The sequence below is a fragment of the Apium graveolens genome, chromosome 10 (assembly GCF_009905375.1).
Source record: "Apium graveolens cultivar Ventura chromosome 10, ASM990537v1, whole genome shotgun sequence".
Taxonomy (NCBI): Eukaryota; Viridiplantae; Streptophyta; class Magnoliopsida; order Apiales; family Apiaceae; genus Apium; species Apium graveolens.
The window spans coordinates 106469305-106495200 of NC_133656.1; the positions used below are offsets into that span (position 1 = coordinate 106469305).

Consider the following 25896-nt stretch of genomic DNA (forward strand, 5'->3'; position numbering starts at 1 on the left):
TGTGTATGCCTACATCTATACAAGTAAGAAAAATAGGGCTTGTAAAAAATTATCAATTTTGAATCCTCCAGGGTTAAGCAATGTTGGAGAAGAAACGAGATAACGATATTTGGTGACATTGCTGGAACAGGGAGATAGGAATGATACCTCAAGTTAAGCCTGAAGGCGTAAAGGATAGCCACCTTGGGATATCAAACAACTTACAGCTGCATAATTTGGGTTCACTGTACAGTAAAGGAAGGGCAACGGGCCACTTCCTGTAATTTATTGTTCTGGTACTTGTCAGTTTTGTGACTGTTTCAACCATCAAAATGCTTAACTCGTTTGGTTAAACATCGCTCACACTGAAGAGGCTAGTATTATTTCATTGCTCGCGCTATTTTATATGGTAAGATAGGTAACATATAACATTTGGATTCATATCTCACATTTAACTCACAAGATTACGTTAAACTAATACTTAAAGATTCAAAAGTTCTGCTGTGTGTACAATGTGTCTTAGTGTTAAGTAACCAATTGCTCTAAAATCTTAAGGTGTCAGAGGAAGGCCCCATCATGATTTTATACCACTTAACACTTAGAAGTTAGAAAGAAGCGACTCAATCTGCTGTACGGTATACAACATTTTATACTATATACTGCCCTTCTAGCTACTTTAAAAGTTTTCCTTGTGGAATTCAAAGCGACTTGAGGATTCCAAGCTAAATTCTTCGCAGAGGTCCCTGAGTGGTTTCGTAAGTGTAGTACTCCCACAGTAAAACACGCCTGAAAATTTAGCTGAGTTAAGTGTCTGGGAAACGAAGAACAGTTGAATACTTGCAAAAAAAGTGTAATAGTAATAAAATTTTATTTGCAGTAGCTCAGTGAGATCTTTAGTACTTTAATAGTACATGTACATTACCTATGATATGTTGATCATGGGTCTGCGCCATCTCAGTAAACACCTTTCTCCAGTTGGGTCTTGCAAAGTGTGTAATAATCTGATTTGCTTTTATATTATTAGAAAAAAAAAAGATGAAGTCCCCATAATTGTGCAAGTGATCGTAACAGGTGTAATAAATTTATACCTTGCTATCTGAAACGACATCAACACCCTTTTTAGCACGTTCCAAAGACTGGACCATTGTTATGAGTGCAGATCGTGCGTCGCCTTCTTCATATACACTAGTCAGATAGTTATGCATTTCAATTATATGCTGCAATAGCAGAAAACTCGTGAGGGAAGCTTATGTGTGGAAATGCTAGAGGGATCAGGTAAAATTGAATAGCTAGAAAAGTTGATCATTCACATGGTATAAGTCCCTGTGAGTTCCTGTATCCCCAATATTCTAAAACATGTATTTGGATACTGATGTTAGCCTCAAGGGCTCCAAGTGATCCACTCTTGAAACCCAAGATTGGCTTTCAAGTGGGGGGGGGGGGGGGGGTTAAAAGAGATTCAAGATCCAATTAATGGCTTTTCCCAACACCTCGAGGCTTTGGGATACTTTGTCACTGATAAGATCATATATAACAATTCATGCATTTTCGAAGGCAAAAGTTGCATCAACAGTTGTACTTAAAGCCCCTTTTGTGAAGCCTCGAAGCCCCCAATTTCAGATTGAAAATGCAAGAATCCCGATGATTTTGGCATTAATGAATTGTGAGGCTATATCAAGGAATCCAAATAACTGAGTAGTGTTTGTAATTTTAGAAACATACATTAACATCTTGTTCTGCAACATCATCCATTACGCCTTTGAACCATTCAAAGGAGCCTTGTTCTCTTGTTACCCAATAGAAATATGCTCGTTCTGGAATTTTGTCACCAAGGCCTTCATCCAAGTCCTGCAGTACTTGAAATCACCCTCTATGTATTTACACTCAACAGTTAAAAGTTATCGGGAACTAAACTTACCAGTTTTTTGTAACCTGGCACAATGTTGTTTAAAAGGTCTTTCAATATGCTGATAAAGGGAGTTGCTCCTATTCCTAGGCCAATAAGTAAAAGGACGTCATATTTCTTGTAATTCTGAGCTGGGGCGCCATAAGGTCCTTTGATGAGAATCCTTGGAAAACTGCACTAAAGAGTATCAATTAACGATGATATACATTAATCAAATTATATGCAGTTTAAATCATTTAATGCGTACTTTGGTTCTGCCGAGTCTGGCTGAATAAACATTGGGCCTGACTTAGTTATATCCGCAGATGATAGTGAAGCTATGCTCGCAGATCTTGCATGTGATCTTGTTTCAATTCTGACAAGATTTCCTTGTCTTGGTTTTACGTCTGCAGCAACTTCACAGACCTGTAATTTGCAAACATCAGAATTCACAGAATCATAGTATAAAATAGTTATTCAAAATCTTGGTAGCGGGGTTATTTGTCTGAAAAGAGTCTAGGGGCTTCATTTGCTGATCTAAATTCCAACTTGATGGGAAGCCCAGTGAATTCATACGGGGAAAAATGGATTTATGTCCGCAAGCTTAAGTTCAGAGTGATAATTTTAGTAAGTATATTACCTTCTCAAATCTGTTTTTGAGTTCAGTGGTCCAGTCTCCTAAAGTACGAATGTGAATACTTAAGTAGTCGTCTCCTGGTGCAGAAGTAATTGAGAAAGGATGCCTGTTTATGAATGTAGTTTATTTTCAAAAGCATGTTAAATAAAACATCTCTAGATGAGTATCATATATGTTACTGAGTAATTGTAGTATGAATACCATTCAAAAGATGAAAGATCTGGACACTTGACAAAAAGGTACATCCCACTCCTGTACTTGAATTGTGGAGGTTTGCTCATGTATAATGCCAACACATTTCCAGTGTATATGATAGCCTGCATTTCATAATTAAATTAGTTCTGTTTATAATATAATTGCAACCAATATCATTAGGTGAATCTAATGCGCTAATACCTACCTTTATGATATGGACTTCATGATTTAAATCACGAAGAACAAATAATCTTTCAGTTAAATAGCCGAGTACTGGAACTGTAATGTACATCCATGTCTGCATAAAATGAGATATTACAGAAGCATTAGCTTTACTGATAATTAAGAAACATGGAAATGTAGCTAACATAATATAATAAATTTCTGATTATAACAGTATTAGTATGTTGATAAGAAAGTTCTGTGTAAATTTACTAGCCTTTATAAATTCTTTTCATATGTAGATGAACATACCGTCTTTTGCTTGCCAATGATTAACATGGTGCCATGAATGTAGAAGAGGATATAGACTACCGCCAGAAGATGATGTGAGAACCAGAAGGAATTAAAACCCGCCAAGTGGTGGAATATCCATGGCAATTTCACTACATTCCTTCTGAATGAATGTGTAGCTAGAGTGAATGAAAAGGCCATAATCACAATCATTAATATACCGGTTATACCTGGAACGGTCATTACAATGTCCATATAAGATGGCTGCTTGTAATCGAAACTAGATCCAATGGTACTCATGAATAATGCCTGAGGACAAGTTGACATTCTCACAATATTGCAGGTAAGATGAAACGTTGTATGTGCTATAGCCCCAATTGTGATTCCCAAGGCAATAATTTTGTGAAAGTTAATGTTCTCATCAAAAGGTATAAAGCTTCCAAGAAATGTTTCACGGAGATGAGTGAGTGTTTTCCTGCATACAGGAATCAGAATGAGAGCCATGTTGAACTTGAGAGTCTCGGCTGCACCCTTGGCAATGCAAACACAATAGCCACAGACTATAAAACTTGGTTTCACTTTGTATTCTTCAAACTTCCACTTAAAGAGCAGCGCATTAATGTACAACCACAAGAACATTACCCAAACTTGCTTCCAGTTGTCGTAAATTTTTTCCACACCTAAAACTACATATTTACCGATTACACCTCTGTATTTTGTAGGTATCATGGTTCTTGCTACTGATTGTGATTTCTTCAAAGCAGTGCCACCAGAGTTGGCTCCTTCTTTAGAGGCCAAACCCCCTCGTAATATTGTTTCAAGTTGCCACATCTGTTTCCATATTAACAATTACAAGAGCTTTAGCAATTAAACAACACATTTCAGGAGCCATCAGTGTGAGCATGTAGATTGCTTCAGTACTAGTTCTAAAATTATAATTAACTAGAAATCTTAACTGCATTTTCTAAAATTATAAGATCATAAGAGGGTCCTTGAGCGTAAACTAGAGCATTAGACGATATAACAATTTAGTTTCTTAGGCGCTTTTACCTCTATATAGCCCAAATGATCAGGGTCTAGTTCTTCCATGATGACAGCTGCATAGCGACCCGCATGTTTCTTAAAATTTCCGAGCTTGTTAGCTGAAGCACTCATAATAAGTACCTTTTTCATGACAATAGTTAGACGAACTCACTTGCAATTATCAATAATAACACAAAATGAAGATTGGTAATATCAGCTTTAGCTTCCTCACCTCTTTCACCTCTTCCTCTATTAATCTACCGTCGCCATTCTTGTCACACCTGAAAACTACCATTGTTACATTTTCATGTTACGTCGCAGAAATAACATTACATTTTATCACTCTTTGACACAGTGTGTTATAATTATCACTCAAGAGAAAAGTCCCTTACATATCAAAAAATATGTGAAGCCTTGTATCACTGTCTTGTAGTGCAATGTCTTCCCAAAACACCTTTAACTGGTCCAAGTCTATTCCATTCTCTGCATTTACTCCCCTACGCCTCGCCAAGGTATCGAATAGCTCTGCTGCGAAGTCTCTGCTATCTCCCATTCCTTTTTAACCAAAAAAAAATAGAATTATGGATCACAACCAACAAAATTAACCAAAATGCACTGGAAAACAAAAAAGGTGAAGCATATAGTATTTACCAACACAAATTCCAAATTTTTCTCGACTGAGCTTCCCATCCACTGCCATTTGATGAAAACGAGTCTCAACATCATTCCAACCCTTACCTTCTTTCCCTACTTGTTTCTTATCAATAAATCGTACACTATTAAGGCCTTTAAGCGCGCCAGATTGAGGAGGGCCTTTCCTCTGGTTAAGGCCTTTAGCTACATTCCTAGAGGCCGATCTAAAGTTACTTCCAAGCCTACTAAAAGTACTTTTGCTTGTAGCTTTTGGCAATGGTGGACGCGTTGTTCCCATATCATTGTCCATTTTATCAATCTTTACGCCCTGAAGATTAAAGTTTTCAGATTCGGCTGATGATTTACGTGTCTGTGATCTATCCATGAACCCCACAACAGATTTGTTTTCCTGTTAGTTTTAGTATTGATTTCAGGATTGTGCCGAGAAAGAAAGATAGTTCCAAGTTGCATGGTGTGATGGAAAATGGTGGTGGTGAAAGAAGCGAGAAGAGAAAGGAGGAAACATCGCTCAAACCAACAAGTTAACTAGCTAGGACAAATAATAAATCAACTTTACAATGTTAGTTTAGTTAATCACTCATCTAAAATTAGAATGTAATGAACGGGGAATTCTGTTTATTAAGTAAAAATAAAAGATGCACATGTTCAATACATGATGACTAAACCTAATTTTAGTTAATGTAGAAACAAGTAGAAAATGATCCCTCATCAAGATCTTGTATTAAGACATTATACGGCTAATTTAGCTATACGAGCCAACTTGACTTAATTCTCGTTAGAACTCTAAACTAAACTCGAGCTCAAACTTTCCATCGTTATAATTTATAAATCCATCTTTTACTCGATATTAATTTTATAATTTATAGATCCCCCATCTCAGTGATGAATTTCTGTAGTACAGTTAATATTCGTCATTGTTGCTATCGTGATTTTTGTTAATTTTCTAAATTGATTTTTGTTAAGTCTAGGAAGGATCAGTTTTGTCAAATGTTTTAAATGCATATATGACTGAGTCAGAGGTCAGCAGATGTTCAGATGATGTGAAAATACATGATCTCAGCTTCTTTACAGCTTGTATATCATTAACACCACAATCTTAATGTGATCTTGGTGGAAACCAGTACTTAAATTTGTTAACAGGGTCTTACATTGCTTGAAAGATTTCCTGTAATTATTATATGTTGAGTGATGTGTTGCACAGGCCAGTGTGATCATGTCAACAAGGCTTGTGATTGCCTCTCGTACTGGAATCCTCGAGACATGGAGTCCTCTGCTGACCAAATAAAGATTCCGTAAAGTTGTTGCTGATCTTTTAGTCTTTTGCAGGCAGTAAAGAAACCATTTTCTGGTGATAAGCCTCCACCACCAGCACTTGTAAAACTGACTAAGATCTTTGCACCTTGATAATTTGAAGTTTGAGCCCTGAAATAACTCAAAAACTGAGGCACAGTTGTTCCAGAGTCATAGGCGTAAAACTGGAAGTTTACATAATCTATGGCGTAGCCATATCTACTCCAAAGTTCCTTATAGTGGCGTTGAGCTTGATAACCATCAAATGGAGCTATTGAGGCAAAAGATATGACATTATTCCTCTTGAGGGTTGTTATGAGCCTCCCAATGCACTCAGCAAACGTATATGGAGATGCCTTTCGAAAGTGCTCATAGTCAATATCAATACCATCTAAATTATACTGTCTGATGATTCTTGTGAGCGAAGAAACAGCATTAGAAACCCAATAATCAATCGAAGGAGGGTTAACAAAGTAAGCAGGTGTACCAGCCACAGAATCTCCTCCTAAGCTCAGTGCAACTCTGACATTCGAATGTGATTGCTTAATAGATGATACTGCTGATGGGCTTAGATTATTTGTGTCCCAAAACACATTAAATTTACCAAAAGTGGTAGATGGATTTGACTGATCGGTAGTATAGTCGATAGCAAAAGATAGGATGAAATGGAAATTAGTGTTTGGGTGAATGGGAACATCAGAAAATTTGACATTTCGAAACTCAGCTCCAATATATTCTCTGAAAAGATTAGAGTTAGTTGCACCAACGTGATGAAAGATAAGACCTTGAAAAATGAAAAGGATCAGATATATATGCTTAGACAGTTCCATAATTAATGATCTATATGTTTTCTCTTAACTTGTTGGGTTACAGTATGAAGAACATAGCACTATATATACTACAATGGTTAGGAATATTATAAGTAGTATGCTTAAATCACTAACTGAGTGGATTAGGTAAAGTTATTGAATCTAAACTAAAAATGATGAAGTCTACTAGACACTGGTGCTAGTCAAGGAAGACAATGAAAAATAGCGGTGTAGTTTAGTTATATACCATTATTTACCTAGACAAAGGGAGATCTTTGCTAGATTCCCACCAGGACCATCACCATATCATATTAACATAGTGCAAGTTTAGCTCATAATGCGCCATTTTCTACAGCTGCTACCAAATTAGCTAATAATTACAATGCATTTCTTATTGCAATGAGTTGAAGAACCAAATCCGTATATCATATGTCTGAAAATATCGAGTTGTGCTTGTCTGTCATCTATATGTCACCTAAGAAACCAAAAGAAAAGGAGATTTTGTTCAGAGAGAGATCGAATGCCTAATGTGTGATTTAGGTAAGCCAGCTTTGCTAACTGCAGTGATAGTATTGAGATATACTTGGATGCATGACCCAGACTGCTAAGTTAGAATTCTTAAATCCTAAGCATTAATTTACCTTATGGATACTCACCCCTATTCTCTTGGTAAGTCAAGCTAAAAGAATCGAGTCTCACCGGAGCTAGCATTGTGTGTGGAGTATAATTAGGATAAAGGCTTACTGCTAAAATCGCTGATATCCTAAATAAAGATAAGTTACCGGAAAATTAAGACAGCTTTGAAGCTTTGCACACTACTAAGAATCGATACCTTTTTTTTGTTTATGCTTAAATGTTAAGGATCAGGAACTTTTTTGGGTTTTTTTGCAAGCAGCACTTAAATCAACAAATCAAAGAGTTCTCATCATTACAAAATTAGTATAAAGCAAACCAGCAGTTTTTCTGAAGTGAAGTTTGTAAGAAATTATAATTATATTTTTACATAATTTTTTCCTCATAAAATGGTCTATAGGAAACTCAAGAGTTAAAAATACCTCACTTAATTAATTCTGATGGATAATTAATTAAGAGGTAAGATATTGAGGTGAGATGGATGGTCCTCTCTCTGTCTATATATACATCCACCTTTTCCATCAAAAGTGTGGTATCAAGAACCAAAAGAACACATAAAATAAACGTATATAAAAAAGAGAGAGATATTCATTCTTCTCCATTGAAGCACCGACGTACAAGACCCTGTTGCTATCAACTAATCGTCGCCATGTCGGCAGGTATGTTTCTACTTGTATGTGATGATCATATAGTTCAAGATCCATGAGTTTATGTGATTGTTTTGTTTACTGTTCTCTCGGAACCTCTGTTTTGGATTCTTGTAAGTGTACAGTTTACTGTTCTTTTCAGAATCCATGTTAATGCATTTACATTTGGTTTCAGAGCTGTGGCGCCCTCCAAACCCAGGTCAGAAGTTTGGGGTCCACAACACAAACATAATATATCAACTTGTATAAGAAATATTATTTATAATGATCCTGTTTCACAAAACCACGGATCGCAACAGGTTAAAGTATGAAAACAAGCCGCAACCTTAATTTATTACATCGTACCAAATCCCAACTAATTTATCTTATAATTGAAATAAAATCATTCTTACAATCTAACTATCTCTTTACCGTATGAAACTTCTGCTAGCTCGATCCAACTCGACTGGAACTTTAGCCCGCACTTTGGACTGAGAAACTTCATTATCATCCATATTCTTTTTAATTGTAATATATATAAAAGAATCGCAAGGGTGAGCTAACTAGCTCAGCAAGTCACGATAACGATAACTGAAGTTAAACAATGATCAAATGAGATGATTCAAAGGAATCAAGTTTCTTTTTAACTAATCATTAGAATTGGATATTCATTTTAAGTTTTTAAAACCAAGGTTAGGCTGCTGATCAGTCACGCACTAACCCCGAGCAAGCACACAGCACTGCTCTAATTACTGGATCCAAGGCACACATTGGCCTAACTTGACCATTGGTATGGTCTGACCACGAATCTGGTCCACATATATATACAAACTATCCAATCCTAAAGCAGTTCAATATGATAAACGATATAATTCAATAAAACAAGTTCATAATCAACGATGGTTAAACACTTGAATACAAGCATAAGGAAACTTATGGATATCTCAAGGGGATTTCAGGGTATGTATAAGAAATGGTTTTCAATTTGTACCAGCATCCGGTATTAGGTCAGAAATGATTTTTTTTTCAAGGTATAGTTCTTTGATGTTATAAAGAATAGTTGCAGTATAAAAGTTTCCGTGTTTTCAAACAATTCTGTTGCAGTGTTTGGTGTTCGGTAGTTATACTTTTGGGGAGTAGTATCATATTGGTGTGATTTGATATTTGAGGATCAACAAAGGATGGTTTACAAAGAATAAGGCTTACGACTCAAGATCAAGAAAGAATCAGGGTTCAAGGGTAAGTAGTTTAAAACACTTGCATTATAAAACAGGAGTTATGTTTAATAATAGCAACATGTTATGAAACAGTTCGAAAACATTGGTAATATATCTTGAAGAAAAGTTCAGAAATACTTGCCTTATAAGGCTTTATAACTATTATTGATCAACTCTGAGCCGACTCTGCTGATCAGGCTCTAACGTCCAACCACTAGATCCCAGTGGATTCGACTTTGACACTCAGGTCTTTCTGTTGAAACTCTACTGAGCTCGTCGACTGACCACTAGGTTATCTTTAGTCCATCGTCCACTTTCAGGTTCCCGACTATAACCTACAGGGTCGAAATACCTTACGTTAGATGTCTAGGTATGCTTGACATATCCTCGATACTAATTCTTACTCAACGATATTCAAACTCGACTCGTAATTATTCATATTAGAATAACACAGACAACAATTAGGGTTCACATTCTCGAAATTGATCCAGTATTCGTTTTTAGAAAATACGCATACTCGTCATTTTACGAAATTAGGGGTACTGTGTTTTGGACAAAACATACAACACAACATACAATCAGGTTCTGTATAAAACATACATATATGTATTTACTTATACTCGCTCGACGTCCCGATAATTCGGATACGCTCCCGTATTTCCGTAGTTCGATTTTTCAGAAGTTGGACAGCGTTCCCTTTGTTTATCGGACTACCCGTCGAAACATCCATCGACGTCAATTCAATCACCACAAGATCTAACCAACTACAATCCAATTTTCACAATTCCACAACCATTCCCATATGCAACTAATTATACGACTCATTTTATTTATTTTATAAAAATTAGGACTCAGAATAAATTCATCACCGTCCACCGTCGGCTCACCGAGGCTCATCGCCGACGGCGGTAAAATTCGCGGGTACCCGAATAATTTCGGGTTTCCAGCATAAATTCTACCGATAATATTCCAATAGGTACAATTTAATAATTTGAATAATCATCATAACATTCATTCAAATTTCCCAAAATAATTCGAATAAATAATACAATAATTATCAAATTGATTTCATCAATTTCACATAATCAATCAGCTAATTAGTTAACAGGAAAATGGAATTTCTCTGCAAAACAATTGGACCAAAACATCACAGCCAGAAGCAATACACGCGCCACGCACATGACTCGCTTAACAGGGTTTCCATGCCGGAAAACTCCGGCGGCAACCGGAAGTAAGAAGGACAGGCGGCACACAAAGAAGCACAGCTATCACGCATGAATACATACACATGATTATATATATATATATACAACAACAGGGACGAAAATACTGTAGCAACCGGAAAGTACCAAGGTGCGGCGGGAAATTTCCGGAACAGAGGCGACTTAGCCGGAAAAAATAGGAGAAAAGAATCGGGAAACAGAGAAAAGTACAGAGGAGCCACGAGGATGGGAAAACAGGGGCAGAGACAATAGTAATTGAGCGGAAGAGAGAGAGGAGAAGTGTGAGACCGAGAGAATTGAGTGCCGGGAAGAAGAGAGAAATGTTATGCTGTGTATCTATACATTTTTTTTTCTTTTTTTTTCTGTAAAATTCCAGCAATCAACACGTAGCCACTCAATGTCCACACTCATGTCCTTGGCTGCCACGTGGTAGACTGGATGAGTATGAATTCCATGTAGCAAATATTCTGATCCGTAATTCGCTATTTAATGAATAAATGCGCGGTTAAATAAAATCCAGAAAACTACCAAACTAGTTTTAAAATTTTCTAAAAATCTCAAAATTAAGGAAATAAAATTTTCATGATTTTTAAAATATTTTTGAAACGCAACTCGTACACGCATTTCATAATTAACGAACCGAGCTGCACTTAAAACAAATTCAGAAAATCACGAAAATAGTCTTAAAATATTACAAATATCCTGAAGTTTATAAAAACATAAATTTCGTAATTTTAAAATAATTTCTCAAATGCAGTTTATACCTGCTTTTAGCAATTCGAATCGACACGACGGTGAAATTAATCCCGAAAATTTCCAAAATAATTTTAAATTTTTTGAAATATTTCAAACTTAAATAAATATGAGTTTCATAATTTTTGAAGAATACTGGAATTAAATACAGATTTTACAATTAAATATAATCAGAAAATCATTTAAAGATAAATAATTGATAAAATATTGATTTCTCAATTTTATAAAACCCTAAAAATAATTAATGTAATTATAAAACCATAAAAATAATTTTAGAGACATTCCAAATATTTATGCAAATAAATTTGCACTAAATCCACTTTTAAAATTAGAAATAAATCAATACAACTCCATAATTAATCATGCGGACAACCCGGTACACCATAACTCACACATAGCTGTTAGTCAAACAACACATAGCGGTCAAAACCAATACACATATTTTATTTATTTAATAATTTCTATAGTTACATATTTAAATAATTCAAAAATATACGAGTCGTTATAAGAGCCATGGCTACCAGACATATAATTATTCCTATTAGTATTTGTAGCATCCTTATATGAGTACTATGTTGTCTCTGGGATAATGATCTTCATCGATTATTATGTGATTGTTATGTATGATATGTATTGATTGGACTATTGCCTAGAGAACTTATATCATCTTGTCTCTGAATTATGATTATAGTCTTACATGATAATGTTTTGACGCGTGTATTATGTTGTTATGCATATTGACACCTTTAGTTACAGAATCATGTTTATGGTATCGGCTTCTGATTTTCCTGCTATCATAATTTTTATGATTATGTTTCGTCATCGTCTTGTAAAACTTGGTTCGTGTCTTATACTGAATACGGTTTTATGAAGTTTTTCAGTTTCTTTTTTATGATGATGCTTTACATAAGAAGATGATGTTAAAATGACCAACAATTATACTGATGACAAAGTTAGATTCTACCCACAGGAGAACCTGATCTTTTTCATTAGTTATTATGATTTGTTGGACCTTATAGATATTTTGAGTACTACCCACAGGAGTACTTGGAATCTTAAAATTGATGAATATATTTTTAAGTACTACCCACAGGAGTATTTAAACTTATGGAGAATTTTAAGAACTACCCACAGGAGTGTTCAAAATTTTTAACTAAAAGATTCATTTTATGTGTTACTTGAGATTAAATTTGTGTATCTCTATTTGCAGTTCATGCACCTTTTGCTCTTAATTCTTACGCTACATCTGTTGTTAAGCTCAATGGAACCAACTACTCAGAATGGAAAGAGCAAGTTGAGTTCTCGTTGGGAGTACTTGAATTGGACATGGCTCTCATGAAAGATAAGCCAAGTCCACTTACTGACTCAAGCACTCCCGAAGAAAGAAAGTTTCATGATGATTGGGAAAGATCCAACAGATTGAGCATAATGTTTATGCGGATGGTGATTGACACCAACATTAAGTCATCACTTCCCGCTGCTGAAAATGCTAAGGAATACTTAAAGAACATTGAAGAAAGGTTCAAGACAGCTGACAAGTCCCTTGGGGGAAAGCTGATGACAGATCTTGTAATCATGAAGTTCGATGGTTCTCGCACCATGAATGCTCGTGTCATTGAGATGATTAACCTTGCTGCCAAACTTAAGAATTTGGGATTGAAAATGGATGATGTTTTCCTCGTTCAATTTATCCTGACTAGTTTGCCTCTGCAATATGAACCATTCAAAATTCATTACAACACTATTACGGAAAAGTGGAGTTTGAATGAATTGACTAATAAATTGGTTCAGAAGGAATCTAGACAGGGATCACAAGGTATTAAGGCCGCTCATTTCACTCAAGGAACTACTAAGCAAGCTGGGAAAAAGAACAAAAGGTCACCATTTAAGTCTGATGAGTCTGATCAACCAATAAAGAAGAAAAGGAAGGATAATGTTTGTAAATTCTGTAAGAAACCTGGACATTTTCACGTGGATTGCAATAAACGTAAGGCTTGGTTTGAAAAGAAAGGTAACCCGATGGGTTTTGTAAGTTATTTCGAATCAAAGCTAACTAATGTTCCTTCCTCTACTTGGTGGATAGATACTGGTGCTAATGTTCATGTTTCGAATTCCATGCAGGGATTCAGTACGATCCAAACTACAAATCTAAGTGATCAGGATTATATTTTTATGGGAAATAAAGACAAAGCTCCGGTGAAAGCTATTGGAACTTATCGTCTTAATTTAAGTAGTGACCATGTGTTGGACTTGTGTCAAACACTTTATGTACCATCTATTTCCCGTAATCTTATTTCTGTTAGTGCACTGGATAAGTTTGGATATTCATTTGAGTTTGGCAATGGAAATTTCAGCTTATTTAAAAATTCTAGTTGTATTGGTTCTGGAATTTTGATTGATGGTTTTTACAAGCTGAAACTTAAAACTCCAAATGCCGAAATTAATTTCACCCTGCATGATAAAGAAAGAAAACGTAAGTCATCTAAAGATGACACTTACTTCGTGTGGCATAAAAGGCTGGGACACATATCCGTTGAAAGAATCAAACGATTAATTAAGGATGGAATTCTTCCTCAATTGGATCTTAATAATGTTCCAGCATGTGTTGATTGTATAAAAGGAAAAACAACAAAAAACACAAAGAAAGGAGCCACAAGAAGTACCCAGCTTCTTGAAATCATACATACAGACATTTGTGGACCTTTCGATGTTCCAACTTTTGGGGGTGAAAAATATTTCATCATATTCATCGACGGTTATTCACGCTATTGTTATGTCTTTTGTTAGATATATTTGATAATGTCATGGCTAATATGATTTATGTTTAGTTTTCAGATCTTACTTAACAGGACAAATCAGTACTTAACTGGGAATCAGTACTTATACTGGAAGTCAGGACTTAAGGATATCAGTACTTATATTATTAGGAGATAATCATCAGAAGTTGGATATCAGAACTTAAGTGCTGAAGGACGATTAGATAAGGAAAGTAGCTGATTAAAGGAAAGAAGATCAAGATAAACATAAGAAGAGTTATGCATGAAGAAGGAGTTCCGTGAAGAATGGAATACTTGGAAGAAAAGATATCTGATTGATATATTTTAGGAAGCAGAATTATATTCTATATCAATTAGCGATTATCTTGTAACTGTGTAGTATATAAACACAGACATAGGGTTTACACTATAAGTGTTATAATATTCGAGAAGATTATTCATTGTAACCCTAGCAGCTCTCGTGATATTTGTTCATCACTGAGAGATAACAGTTCCATACTGTAACAGAGTTTATTTTTTCAATAAAGTTTGTTTTCTGTTACTTAAGATATTAAAGTTCGATTTGATTGTATTATACACTATATTCACCCCCTCTACAGTGTGTGTGACCTAACAAGTGGTATCAGAACCTATCTGTTAATACACATGTAGTTAAAGATCCAAACACAATCATGTCTGACACAGAAACTCCAACTAAGCCTACCAAAACTGAAGAACCTCCAAAGACACAAATTCAAAGTCGGTATGAAACCATCAGAGTTCCCATACTGAGACCATCTGAATATGCCATATGGAAGGTGATGATGACCATGTTTCTGGAAGCTACAGATCCAGAATATCTTGATAGAATCAAGGAAGGGCCTCACAAACCAACCAAACTCGCTGTTACAGTTGCAGGTGAAGCAGCAAAAACTGTACCAAAGGAAAAGAGTGATTATACTGCTGAAGATATCGCATCAATTGCTAAGGATGCTAAGGTACGACACTTACTGCATAGTGCCATTGATAATGTAATGTCAAACAGGATAATTAACTGCAAGACTGCTAAAGAGATATGGGATGCTCTGGAAACAAGGTGTCAGGGAACTGATACGATTAAAAAGAACAGGAAGACAATACTCACTCAAGAGTATGAACACTTTGATTCAAAGGATAATGAATCATTGACTGATTTATATGATAGATTTTTCAAACTCTTGAATAATCTGTCACTGGTTAATAAGGAGTATGATCTTGAAGATTCAAACCTTAAATTCCTGTTAGCTCTTCCTGAATGTTGGGATTTGAAGGCAACAACAATAAGAGACAATTACAATCTTGATGAAACAACTCTTGATGAAATTTATGGAATGCTCAAGACTCATGAAATTGAGATAGAACAAAGAAGCAAGAGAAAAGGAGGAAAGTCAAGAACAGTTGCTCTTAAGGCTGAAGAAGAATCCCCCAAGGCAGCTACCTCAAGGAAAGACAAGGGTAAAGCTCTTTTCACAAAGTCTGATACTGAGTCATCAAGTTCTGAAAGTGATGATGACTCAGATTCTGAAAGCTTGCCTGAGACTGATGCTGATGAGGAGATGATGAAGCTGTGTGCTCTTATGGTGAAAGGGATCACAAAGATTGCATACAGGAAGTTCAGGAAGGGAAAGAAGTTTTGCAGGAAAGGCATAAGTTCTGATAAGAAGAATTTCAGAAGATCTGAAGCCAGAGGAGGAAAGTCTGATAGAGGAGATTATACCAATGTCAAATGCTATAACTGTGTTGAGAAAGGCCACATATCTCCTGATTGCAAGAAGGTAAAGGGTGACAAAGGCAAGGCTCTTGTCACAAAGCAGAAAAGCTGGACAGACACCTCAGACTCTGAAAGTGAGGAGAACTATGCATTGATGGCAAATGCTGATAAAGAAAGTGTTGAGAGCAGTTCTGAAGCTGCTGAAACAAAGGTACCTCAAACTACTTATGCTTTTCATACTGATGATATTAATGAGTTGAGAAGATATCTTAAAACCATGTTTGTTAGTTATAGAGATCAAACTTTAACATGTGAAAGATTAACTTTTGAAAATCTTGCTTTTAAGAAAAGAAATGATTTCTTAGAAAAAAAGTTAGTTATGTTCCATCAAACTCAGAAGGATAGAGATGATGCTCTTTATGTTAGGGATGAAGTGCTAAAAATGAATGAATCTCTAAAAACTGAGTTAGAAAAGGGAAGAGAGATAATCAGGACTTGGACTAACTCTGGCAGAAAAACTCAAAATTTACTAAGTAGTGAAAATTGGAAAGAGGGCTTAGGTTATGGAGAGGATAAGAATGATAAAGGAACTGTAGAAATTAAGCCTGTTGTTAAGCAAAATCCAAAGTTAAAACCTGTTAAGTTTGTAACTGAAAAGTCTGATAATGATAAATCAGAAGTTAGAGAGGGATTAACTTCTGACAAACTAAAACAGGAAAAGACAGCTGAAGTAAACATAGTGTTATTCCTAGAGGACTAACAATGAGATTTACAGAAGGGGGGTTGAATGTAAATCTCAAAACTTTTTCAGGTTTTGAGAAGTTTATTAAAGCAGTGTGTTCTAGATGAACAAGTGTATGAATTGCTTTGAGCTAATGCAGACAGATATATATTCAAACACAAAATGTAAAGAACACAACAAACTTTAAAAACTTTTCTGGTGGATTTGTTGTTCCACCAGAGATGGTATATTAGAAAATCTGTGTTCAACAATGTTGATCACAGCTGCATCCTAGTACAAACTAGATGAATTTTCTCTCAAGATATTTCTTAACAGCTCTGGAAAATCTCTCTCTAATTACTAGCTTCTTCTTGGTTTATATATTACCAAGTGTACAAGTGAAAAACAATATAAAATTACAATAGTAAAATAAGTTCTTCACTTGCTTCTTTTCCTGTTCACTCCAGTACTTTGTTGACTATTGCATCTTTGTACTAAAGAAGAACGGCTGCTTTTTCTGTTGATCCTGAAATTCGGCTACCACATCTCAGTTTTCTCTGTCAACCCATGTGCCTCTGTCTGTAGGTACAACTACCACTTATCAACGGCTAATTAGCAGAACATCCGTTGAAGCTTTCATCCGTTAATGACTTCATCCGTTGAAGGATGTTATCCGTTGAAGCTTTCATCCGTTGATGCATTTATCCGTTGATGCTCTCATCCGTTGAAGGATGTTATCCGTTGAAGCTTTAGAGACATCCGTTGAAGCTTAGCTTCTCATCCGTTGAAGGTCTTTAAGTCATCCGTTGATACCACTTCATTTATACAAAATTACAAGGCATGAAATATTTACAATTGGCCTTCCTATCTGCATATCATCTAGTAGTCAACATGACTTATAGTTTCTCTCAACTTCTAAGAATTACATTTTAAATACAGAGACTGAAATATGCTACAATACTAGACTTATTTCTAAGTAAAGCTACACCATCAACGGATAGCCAAAGTGGTCTTATCCGTTGAGGCTACTGACACTAAATTTCTACTTAAGTATTTTGTTAAACATATCATCAAACTAATGCACATATATTCCTAACAATCTCCCCCTATTTATGTCTATAAGAATTGTAGGCATAAATTCAGGGTTAACTTGATGATAACAAAACACTTAACAAATATTTGAATTGAAACTAAGTAGAAATATAAAAGTGCTGCAAAAGTGTATGTACTAGGAGGTAATTGAAGATTTACAGTATTTCCAAGGGTGCTCCTCTAGCCTGAGCAAATCATTATTTTCTTCTTTGTTCCCTGGTTTTCTTTCCTAGCCCTTTGTCATTTTCCTCAAATTGGAGTTGGAGTTGTCTGAAGAATTCAGCTTCATCTTCATCACTGATATCCAACTTAGATTGCATTTCTTTGAGAGTTTCATTGCTGGCAATCTTGAGTTGGTCTTCAAGTCTGAAAAATCTTCTGACTCCTTTGTCATCTCTAAATTCCATCAACCAATGAGGTGATTTGTGAATTTTAGTTCCCCTTTCTTGTATGAGTAAGGTTCTGGGCAAAGCATTTGGTTCCCTCCAAGTCTTCCTTATGTTGGCAATCTTGTTGAGAATTTCAGTCTTGGCTGTTCTGGTAAAGCCAGAATCCTTTTTGATGGCTGAAAAGACTCTGATCAAGGTAGAGTAGCCTTCATTTAGAATCCTGTAGAGAGGCCATGTTCTTTCCCCAGCTCCCTTATATCTGAAAACCAATCTCTCTGGTAGCTGTCTGTAGGCAGCTATTCCCCTTACTTCCTCCAGCTCATCCAGATAGAGATTAATGTCTGAAGCTTCTTTTATGTCACAGATGTGAACATAATCATCTTTAGAAATGGGTGGCTTAGGGTTAGGTTTTTGTTTTTGAGTGAATTTCTTAGAGGTTAGGGGAGGTGTAGATTTAGATTTTCTTTTCTGTTTCTTTGGTAGTGGTAGAGTGGTTAAAAAGGTAGGCAATGTGATGTTGTCCCAATCAATAGGTTCTTCTTTTGGAATGATTGGTTCACCATGGATATTTATAGAGGGATCAGCAACAAAAGGTTTAGGTATGGAAGGTAGTGGTTTAGATATAGATTTGGTATCTTCAGGGTTATCTTCACTCCTTCTGTGTGCCTTGGCCTTTCTTCTGTTTCCCTTCTGCCATTCCTCTCTTTCTTCCATATTTTCACCAAATATGCTCCCAAGAACCTCATCTAAGTTAGCAATCTTTTCTTCACCCCTGACTTCAATTCCTTTCATTTCTTCAACTTGGCTTGACTTTAGCTGTTTTTCAAGCTTTGCTTGTGCTCTTTTGTCAGCCTTGAGTTTTACAGCTTCTTTCTTCAACCTTCTGGTTTCTTCCCTTTTGGCCTTTAGAAATTTGGGATGTCCTTGCATCACACAGATACTCTTTCCCTCTCTATAGATAAAGGCCATGTCCATTCTCTCACCCTTGTCCTTGGTCTCCTTCTTCTTTATGATGCTTGCACTTAGAACTTTGTCTCCATCAGGTTTTGGAAGAGGAAAGTCTACTTCCTGCATCTGAGCAAAGTCTAGGGGATTCTTTGTGGAGTCCATACTGGATCTAGTGTTAGGCTTTAGAACCATAGGTTTTAAATTCTTGAAAGAAGTCTCTCCAACCTTATTTCTCCCTACTGGCTTGAGCTCCATGTTGATTGGTTCAATCTTTGTGCTAAATTTCACAGATGTTGATTTATTTTGTGTAGAACCAAACACCAATTGCAACCTTTCATCAATTCTCCTCCATTGTTCTTTCATTTGTATTTCAGCTGCTGCTAGCTGAATCAAATCAATTCCATCAGGTTTTCCCTTGATTTGAATGATTGGAGAGGTAGTGATGGCAGGAACTAGCAATTTAGATATCTGAATCTTTGTAGAGGGCTCTCCTTCCCCTTCCCTTTTATTCTCCCCCTTTTTGTTATCATCAAGGAGAGGGGTCAAGCCTTGTGCTTTTGCCAGCTGCATTAGGAGATTGGTTTGAGATTGTTGGTTGAGAAGAAGGGTGGCCACAGAATCTTCAATTCCTTGAACTCTGTCTTCCAACTTGGCCAGCCTTTGTTCAGTAACTGATTCCTTTTTCAATCTCGAAACCAAGTCCTGCAAAGTACCATAGGGCATGACTGAATCCAATTTTTCTGAAGTGAAGGATTTCAAGTCAGCAATATCTTTCCTGAGATCATCTAGACTCATATCTTGCTTTACTTTCTTCAACTTCATGAGATGCAGTGAGTCCAGGTGAGCTTGGAGGATAGCCTTGATATTTGCATTTGAAGTGTTCTGAATGGCCTGTTGAATAGTGATGATTTGTTTGACCAAGTGGACATTGAATTCACCTGTTCTATGCTCCTTAGTCAAGGCCCATTCAGGTAGATTAGGAATGGAATTAGGGTCTTCATCTCCCCCTATGTTCATGCTTCCATCAGAAGAAATAGAGTCATCATCATCAGAATTTACTCCAAATTCCTCAGATGGCTCACCAGCTGTAGAAGGCATCCTGTTAATAGCAGCTTTATCCCTTTGAAGAGATTCTGTTGAGTGCACTAGATGTAGTGTCCTCTCTGCCTCCTCATTGCCCTGAGCAGCCAACAGTTGATAGGCTGTCACAGGATGAGTAAAAGTGTCAGCATCCAAGGAAATGTTATCAATTACAGCTTTGTAATGTTGCTGAAATTGTCTTTCCTTTTCAGCATCATCCACAATCATTGACTCATGAGCAATGGCTGGTTCCACCCTTGTATCAACTGTACCTGCTTTTCTCTCTTTTTCTCTATGTTCTTGCATCAGGGGCTCCCCCTGGCTCACACATCTCACTCCCTCACCTTCACCTTCTAAGGTGGTACTCCACTCACTGACTTTTGCCATGCTGGAAGAAATAGCATGCATTTTTGTGCTCTCAATCTCTCCTTTTGCCTGGGAGCAACCCAGCCTCTCACTCAAATTTTCACTCCCTGCCCTCAATCCTAAAAGTGATTGCACAGTATTCATGTCTTCTACACTTGGAATCATTTCAGTTATTTGTGTAGAGACTATCAACGGATGTGGAATATCCGTTGAAGTTGAAACTGTTGTTATCAACGGATAACTGCTGTTAAGCTTATCCGTTGAAGAGCAACCACTTGTCAACGGATGAGTGATATCCGTTGAAGAAGGAAAAGAAGATGAAATTGAAAGTGATATAATTGTTGAATCTGTATAGATTGATTTGATATGTGTTGATACAGATCCTTCAATTATATCTGAAAGAATTTGCGGGTGATCCAACAAATCATCTAAAAGATGATGATCACCTGTATTTGAGTGGGGCTCCTCCCTGAGTTGTAAAGAGGGAGAATCAGGAATTGATGGGAATAACATATCCACATCCAGAGATGGTGAAGAAGTATTTGGTGATTGATGTGTAGTTATTGTGAGAGAATGGGGCTGTGACTCCACATTTATTGGAGTCACATCAAACTGAGTTTGAGAAGGCACAGAGACAGATGGATGTATCTGTGCAGTGTGTGCACCCTGTGTAGAAGATTGGGTTCTAGCCTTCTTCCTTCTAATAAAAGCTTTTGTAGGTGAGTGTTTGGCTTTAGTGTCCCTCCCTCTTTTGTTCTGTGTTCCTGGTTGGGAACTCTTTTCAATAGTAACATCCTTTTGGGAGGATGCTACTAGGGATGTGCTAGAAACCTTTTCAACCACCACAGCTTTTTGAGAAACTGGGGCTTGGCTAGCTTGGGAAGCACTCAACTCTCCTTCCTTATCCTGGGGGTTTCTTTGATGTTCACCCCTCCCCTCACCACTCACACCCTGTTCACTTCCCTCAGGGTTAATGGTTGTTGTTACAACTGTTGTCTTTTGAGAAACAACAGAGGTGGTTTTCTTTGTCTTGGATTTTGAAAGTTTAGATTTGGTGACCTTGGTAGAAATCTGTTGGGGCATTGACACAGATTTCATGGCCACACTAGAAGATAAAGAAATAGAGGGGTTGGAAGAAGTAGGAGTTGTAGAAGCAATTACCTCACCTACCTGGGGTGCATTCATGATTGGTAAATATACCAATTGCACACTGCTGTTTAGATCCATTCTCTTCAAGTCTGCAAGAACTCTTTTCTCTTGTGCCCAGCACTTGAGTTTATTATTCTCATTGATTATGACTAAACCTTCATCAACATGGTTAGCCAATAACATAAAGAATCTAGCATAATAGATGTTATTAGGTCTATTAGCTTTGTTACCTAATCTAGTACCTAATTCTAGCATCACATAGTTGCTAAAGTTAAAGTACCTATCAGAAACAAGCATATAGAACATATTAACAAGAGATGAAGTTATGGCATCAAAATTACTAATTTTCCCAGAGAAAACCTTTATGAAGGCATCCCCAAGAAAACTCCATTCTTTCCTAAGGCCTTTTCGTCTAATACCCCCTAAATTAGCAGAGTTAAGAGAGTAACCTATGGAATCTAACATGCTGGATACATCACTATCAGTGTGTGGTGTCATGGCATTGTTCTCAGGTAATTTAAAACATGCTTGTAAGTCATCACAGTTAATACAGTGATTTTTACCTTTGAGAGTGAAGGAGATAGTCATATCCATGGAGTTGAACTCAGCAGTTGTCCAAATCTCCTCAACTACTTCACAGAAAATCGTTGGGGCTTCCAGCATTGCATAGCTAAGTTTACAGTTTTTGATGAAGTCCATCATTTTGTGATAATCTGAGTGGGCTTCATTCTTTTCTACCAGAGCTATGAAATTGTTCTTCTCGTAGATGAACCCAGATTGAGACATAATCTTCACGACTGGTGCCATTGTTGTGAGTAGAAATTGCAGAGAATAACTTGAAGGTTTTGCAGAGAGAAAATGGTAAATGCTTGAAATTCTAAGAAAGCGTAAAGTAATAATGAACAATCAGAAGGGCTTATATGCTTTCAAAGAAAAAGAAATAAATAAAGGATTAATCAATAAGTAGGTGTTAGTGAATTTCAGCCGTTTAAGAATAAACTGTAAGTATTCTAATAACTACCTTTAAAACCAATACATACAGATGTATGTATGGTATCAACGGTTAAGAAAATAGAATCAACGGCTGTGAAACACCTCAAACTTCTGATGTGACATTTCAACGGATAATGTAAATTGTCATCCGTTGAAAGGTACTTCAGCTTTATCCGTTGACGGATAAAAGTTCCAGAGATATACTTGTCTTTCAACGGATAATGAATATCCGTTGATAGAGCAATTTTGACTTTCAACGGATAGGGAACATCCGTTGATGGAATAAACTTTGTTAAAAGTCAAATTTGTTCTAGCAACTAATATATTTCAGGCTTCTCATCAAATTGCAAAGAAGACATGAATTTTAAGAGTAATTAAGCATACCTAGCTCACTTACCAATCTTGTGAATGTTGATTCATCAAGTGGCTTGGTAAATATGTCAGCAATTTGTTGTTCACTTGGAACAAAATGTAGTTCCACTGTACCATTCATGACATGCTCCCTAATGAAGTGGTACTTGATATCAATGTGCTTGGTCCTTGAGTGCTGTACAGGATTCTCTGTTATGGCTATGGCACTTGTGTTGTCACAAAAGATAGGTATTCTATCAACATGAAGTCCATAATCAAGGAGTTGATTCCTCATCCATAACATTTGAGAACAGCAACTTCCAGCAGCAATGTATTCAGCCTCAGCTGTAGAAGTAGAGACTGAATTTTGCTTTTTGCTAAACCATGATACAAGCTTGTTTCCCAGGAATTGGCAGGAGCCTGTTGTACTTTTCCTGTCTATTTTGCAACCTGCATAGTCTGCATCTGAATAACCAATTAGATCAAAGCCAGATTCTCTAGGATACCAAATTCCTAAATTTGGTGTACCCTTGAGATATCTGAAAATTCTCTTGATAGCAATTAAGTGAGACTCCCTAGGATCAGCTTGAAATCTAGCACACAGACATGTAGCAAACATTATATCTGGTCTGCTAGCAGTTAAATATAAAAGTGAACCAACCATGCCTCTATAACTTGTAATGTCCACAGACCTTTCAGTCTTATTTAATTCAAGTTTGGTGGCAGTGGCCATGGGAGTTTTTGCAGATGAGCATTCCATTAAGTCAAACTTCTTTAAAAGATCATAAATATATTTAGTTTGACTAATGAAAATTCCATCTCTAACTTGTTTAACTTGTAAACCAAGAAAATAGGTTAGTTCTCCCATTAGGCTCATTTCATATTTACTTTGCATTAGCTTAGCAAACTTTTTGCAAAGTTTATCATCTATAGAGCCAAATATTATGTCATCTACATAAATTTGAACAAGTATACTAGAGCCATTAACATCCCTAAAGAAGAGAGTTTTATCAACAGTACCTCTAGTGAAGTGATTCTCCAAAAGAAATTTTGATAAGGTTTCATACCAGGCTCTAGGTGCTTGCTTCAGTCCATAGAGTGCTTTCAACAGATAATACACATAGTCTGGAAAATTTGGATCTTCAAATCCTGGAGGTTGACTTACATAGACTTCTTCCTCTAATTTCCCATTTAGAAATGCACTCTTGACATCCATTTGATAGACTTTGAAATTGGCATGGGCTGCATGGGCTAGAAATATTCTGATGGCTTCAAGTCTTGCAACAGGAGCATATGTTTCATCAAAATCTATTCCCTCTTGCTGAGAATAGCCTTTAGCAACCAGTCTGGCTTTATTCTTTATGATAATGCCATTTTCATCCATCTTGTTTCTGAATACCCACTTTGTGTCAATAGGACTCTTGTTCTTTGGTTTGGGTACCAGCTTCCAAACTTGGTTTCTCTCAAATTGGTTTAGCTCTTCCTGCATAGCTAATATCCAATCTGGATCCAATAGAGCTTCTTCCACTTTCTTAGGTTCCTCCTGAGATAGAAAACTACTGTACAGACATTCATCTTGAGTAGCTCTTCTTGTTTGCACTTTAGATGATGCATCACCAATGATCAGTTCAAAGGGATGATTCTTGGTCCATTTCCTTTGTGGTGGAAGATGTGCTCTAGATGAGGTGGCCTCAGTATTGTCATGATGTGAGACAGAGTGTTGACTAGTTGAAACTCCCCCTGAGTTGTTGGTCCTTTGCAGGGAACTTGGAGTTCTATCAACTGATGATGTAAATCGATTATCCGTTGATGAACTATGATCAACGGATGCTTCATTTTGTACTTCAACGGATGGTGCACTATGTCTTTCAACGGATACTGCATTGCTTCTATCAATGGATGCAGTATTTTGTGCATTATCCAGGGGCATGTTTTGAATCCCTTTTGAAGTGTCATCTCCATCAGTCTCCTCTTCACTATCATCACAATATATCTCAATATTGTCAAATTTGAGTCTCTCATTATGTCCCTCATCTGTTAGTCCATCAATCTTTTTATCATCAAACACAACATGCACAGATTCCATAACAATGTTGGTTCTTAGATTGTAGACCCTATAAGATTTTCCAGCTGAATAACCAACAAATATTCCTTCATCAGCCTTTGCATCAAACTTCCCTTTATGGTCAGATTGATTCCTCAGTATAAAGCATTTACATCCAAAGACATGAAGAAAGTTTAGAGTTGGTTTTCTTCTCTTGAACAACTGATAAGGAGTCATGCCTTTAGCTTGATTGATCAAAGAAATATTCTGAGTGAAGCAGGCACAATTAACAGCTTCAGCCCAGAAATATGTTGGTAACTTTGATTCTTCAAGCATTGTTCTGGCAGCTTCAATTAAAGATCAGTTCTTTCTTTCAACAACCCCATTTTGCTGAGGTGTTCTTGGAGCTGAGAACTCATGCATGATTCCATTTTCTTCACAGAACAGCCTTAATGTCAAATTCTTGAACTCAGTTCCATTGTCACTCCTGATATTTCTAACCTTCAAGTCAGGATGATTGTTGACTTGCGTGATGTGATTGATAATGATTTCACTTGCTTCATCCTTTGATCCAAGAAAACAGACCCATGAGAACTTAGAGAAATCATCTACAATCACTAAGCAATATCTTTTTCTTGCTATTGACAATACATTGACTGGTCCAAACAAATCCATATGTAGCAGCTGTAATGGTTCATCAATTGTTGTTTCAAGCTTCTTCTGAAATGATGCTTTCCTTTGTTTGCCTTTCTGACAAGCATCACACAGACCATCCCTTGAGAATTCAACAAGAGGAATTCCTCTTACTAAGTCCTTTTTGACTAGATCATTCATTGTTTTGAAATTCAAATGGGATAGCTTCTTGTGCCATAGCCAACTC

General features: G+C 36.5%; 2 protein-coding genes across 2 annotated transcripts; both read right to left on the reverse strand.

Annotated features, from left to right (window-relative positions):
* Positions 1–461: 461 nt before the first annotated feature.
* Positions 462–5555, reverse strand: LOC141689031 (putative respiratory burst oxidase homolog protein H). The gene is made up of 14 exons (XM_074493190.1): positions 4824–5555; positions 4565–4727; positions 4405–4453; positions 4200–4313; positions 3171–3980; positions 2902–2994; positions 2703–2818; positions 2505–2607; positions 2133–2290; positions 1898–2057; positions 1702–1827; positions 1068–1196; positions 902–980; positions 462–765 (listed from the first exon to the last, which is right to left on the reverse strand). Exons 1-14 carry the CDS (start codon positions 5188–5190, stop codon positions 656–658), a joined length of 2577 nt encoding a protein of 858 aa, XP_074349291.1. The 5' UTR covers positions 5191–5555; the 3' UTR covers positions 462–655.
* A 245-nt stretch (positions 5556–5800) lies between these two features.
* Positions 5801–6964, reverse strand: LOC141689032 (chitinase 2-like). The gene has a single exon (XM_074493191.1). The coding sequence runs from the start codon at positions 6944–6946 to the stop codon at positions 6038–6040; it is 909 nt and encodes a 302-aa protein (XP_074349292.1). The 5' UTR covers positions 6947–6964; the 3' UTR covers positions 5801–6037.
* Between the last annotated feature and the right edge of the window lie 18932 nt (positions 6965–25896).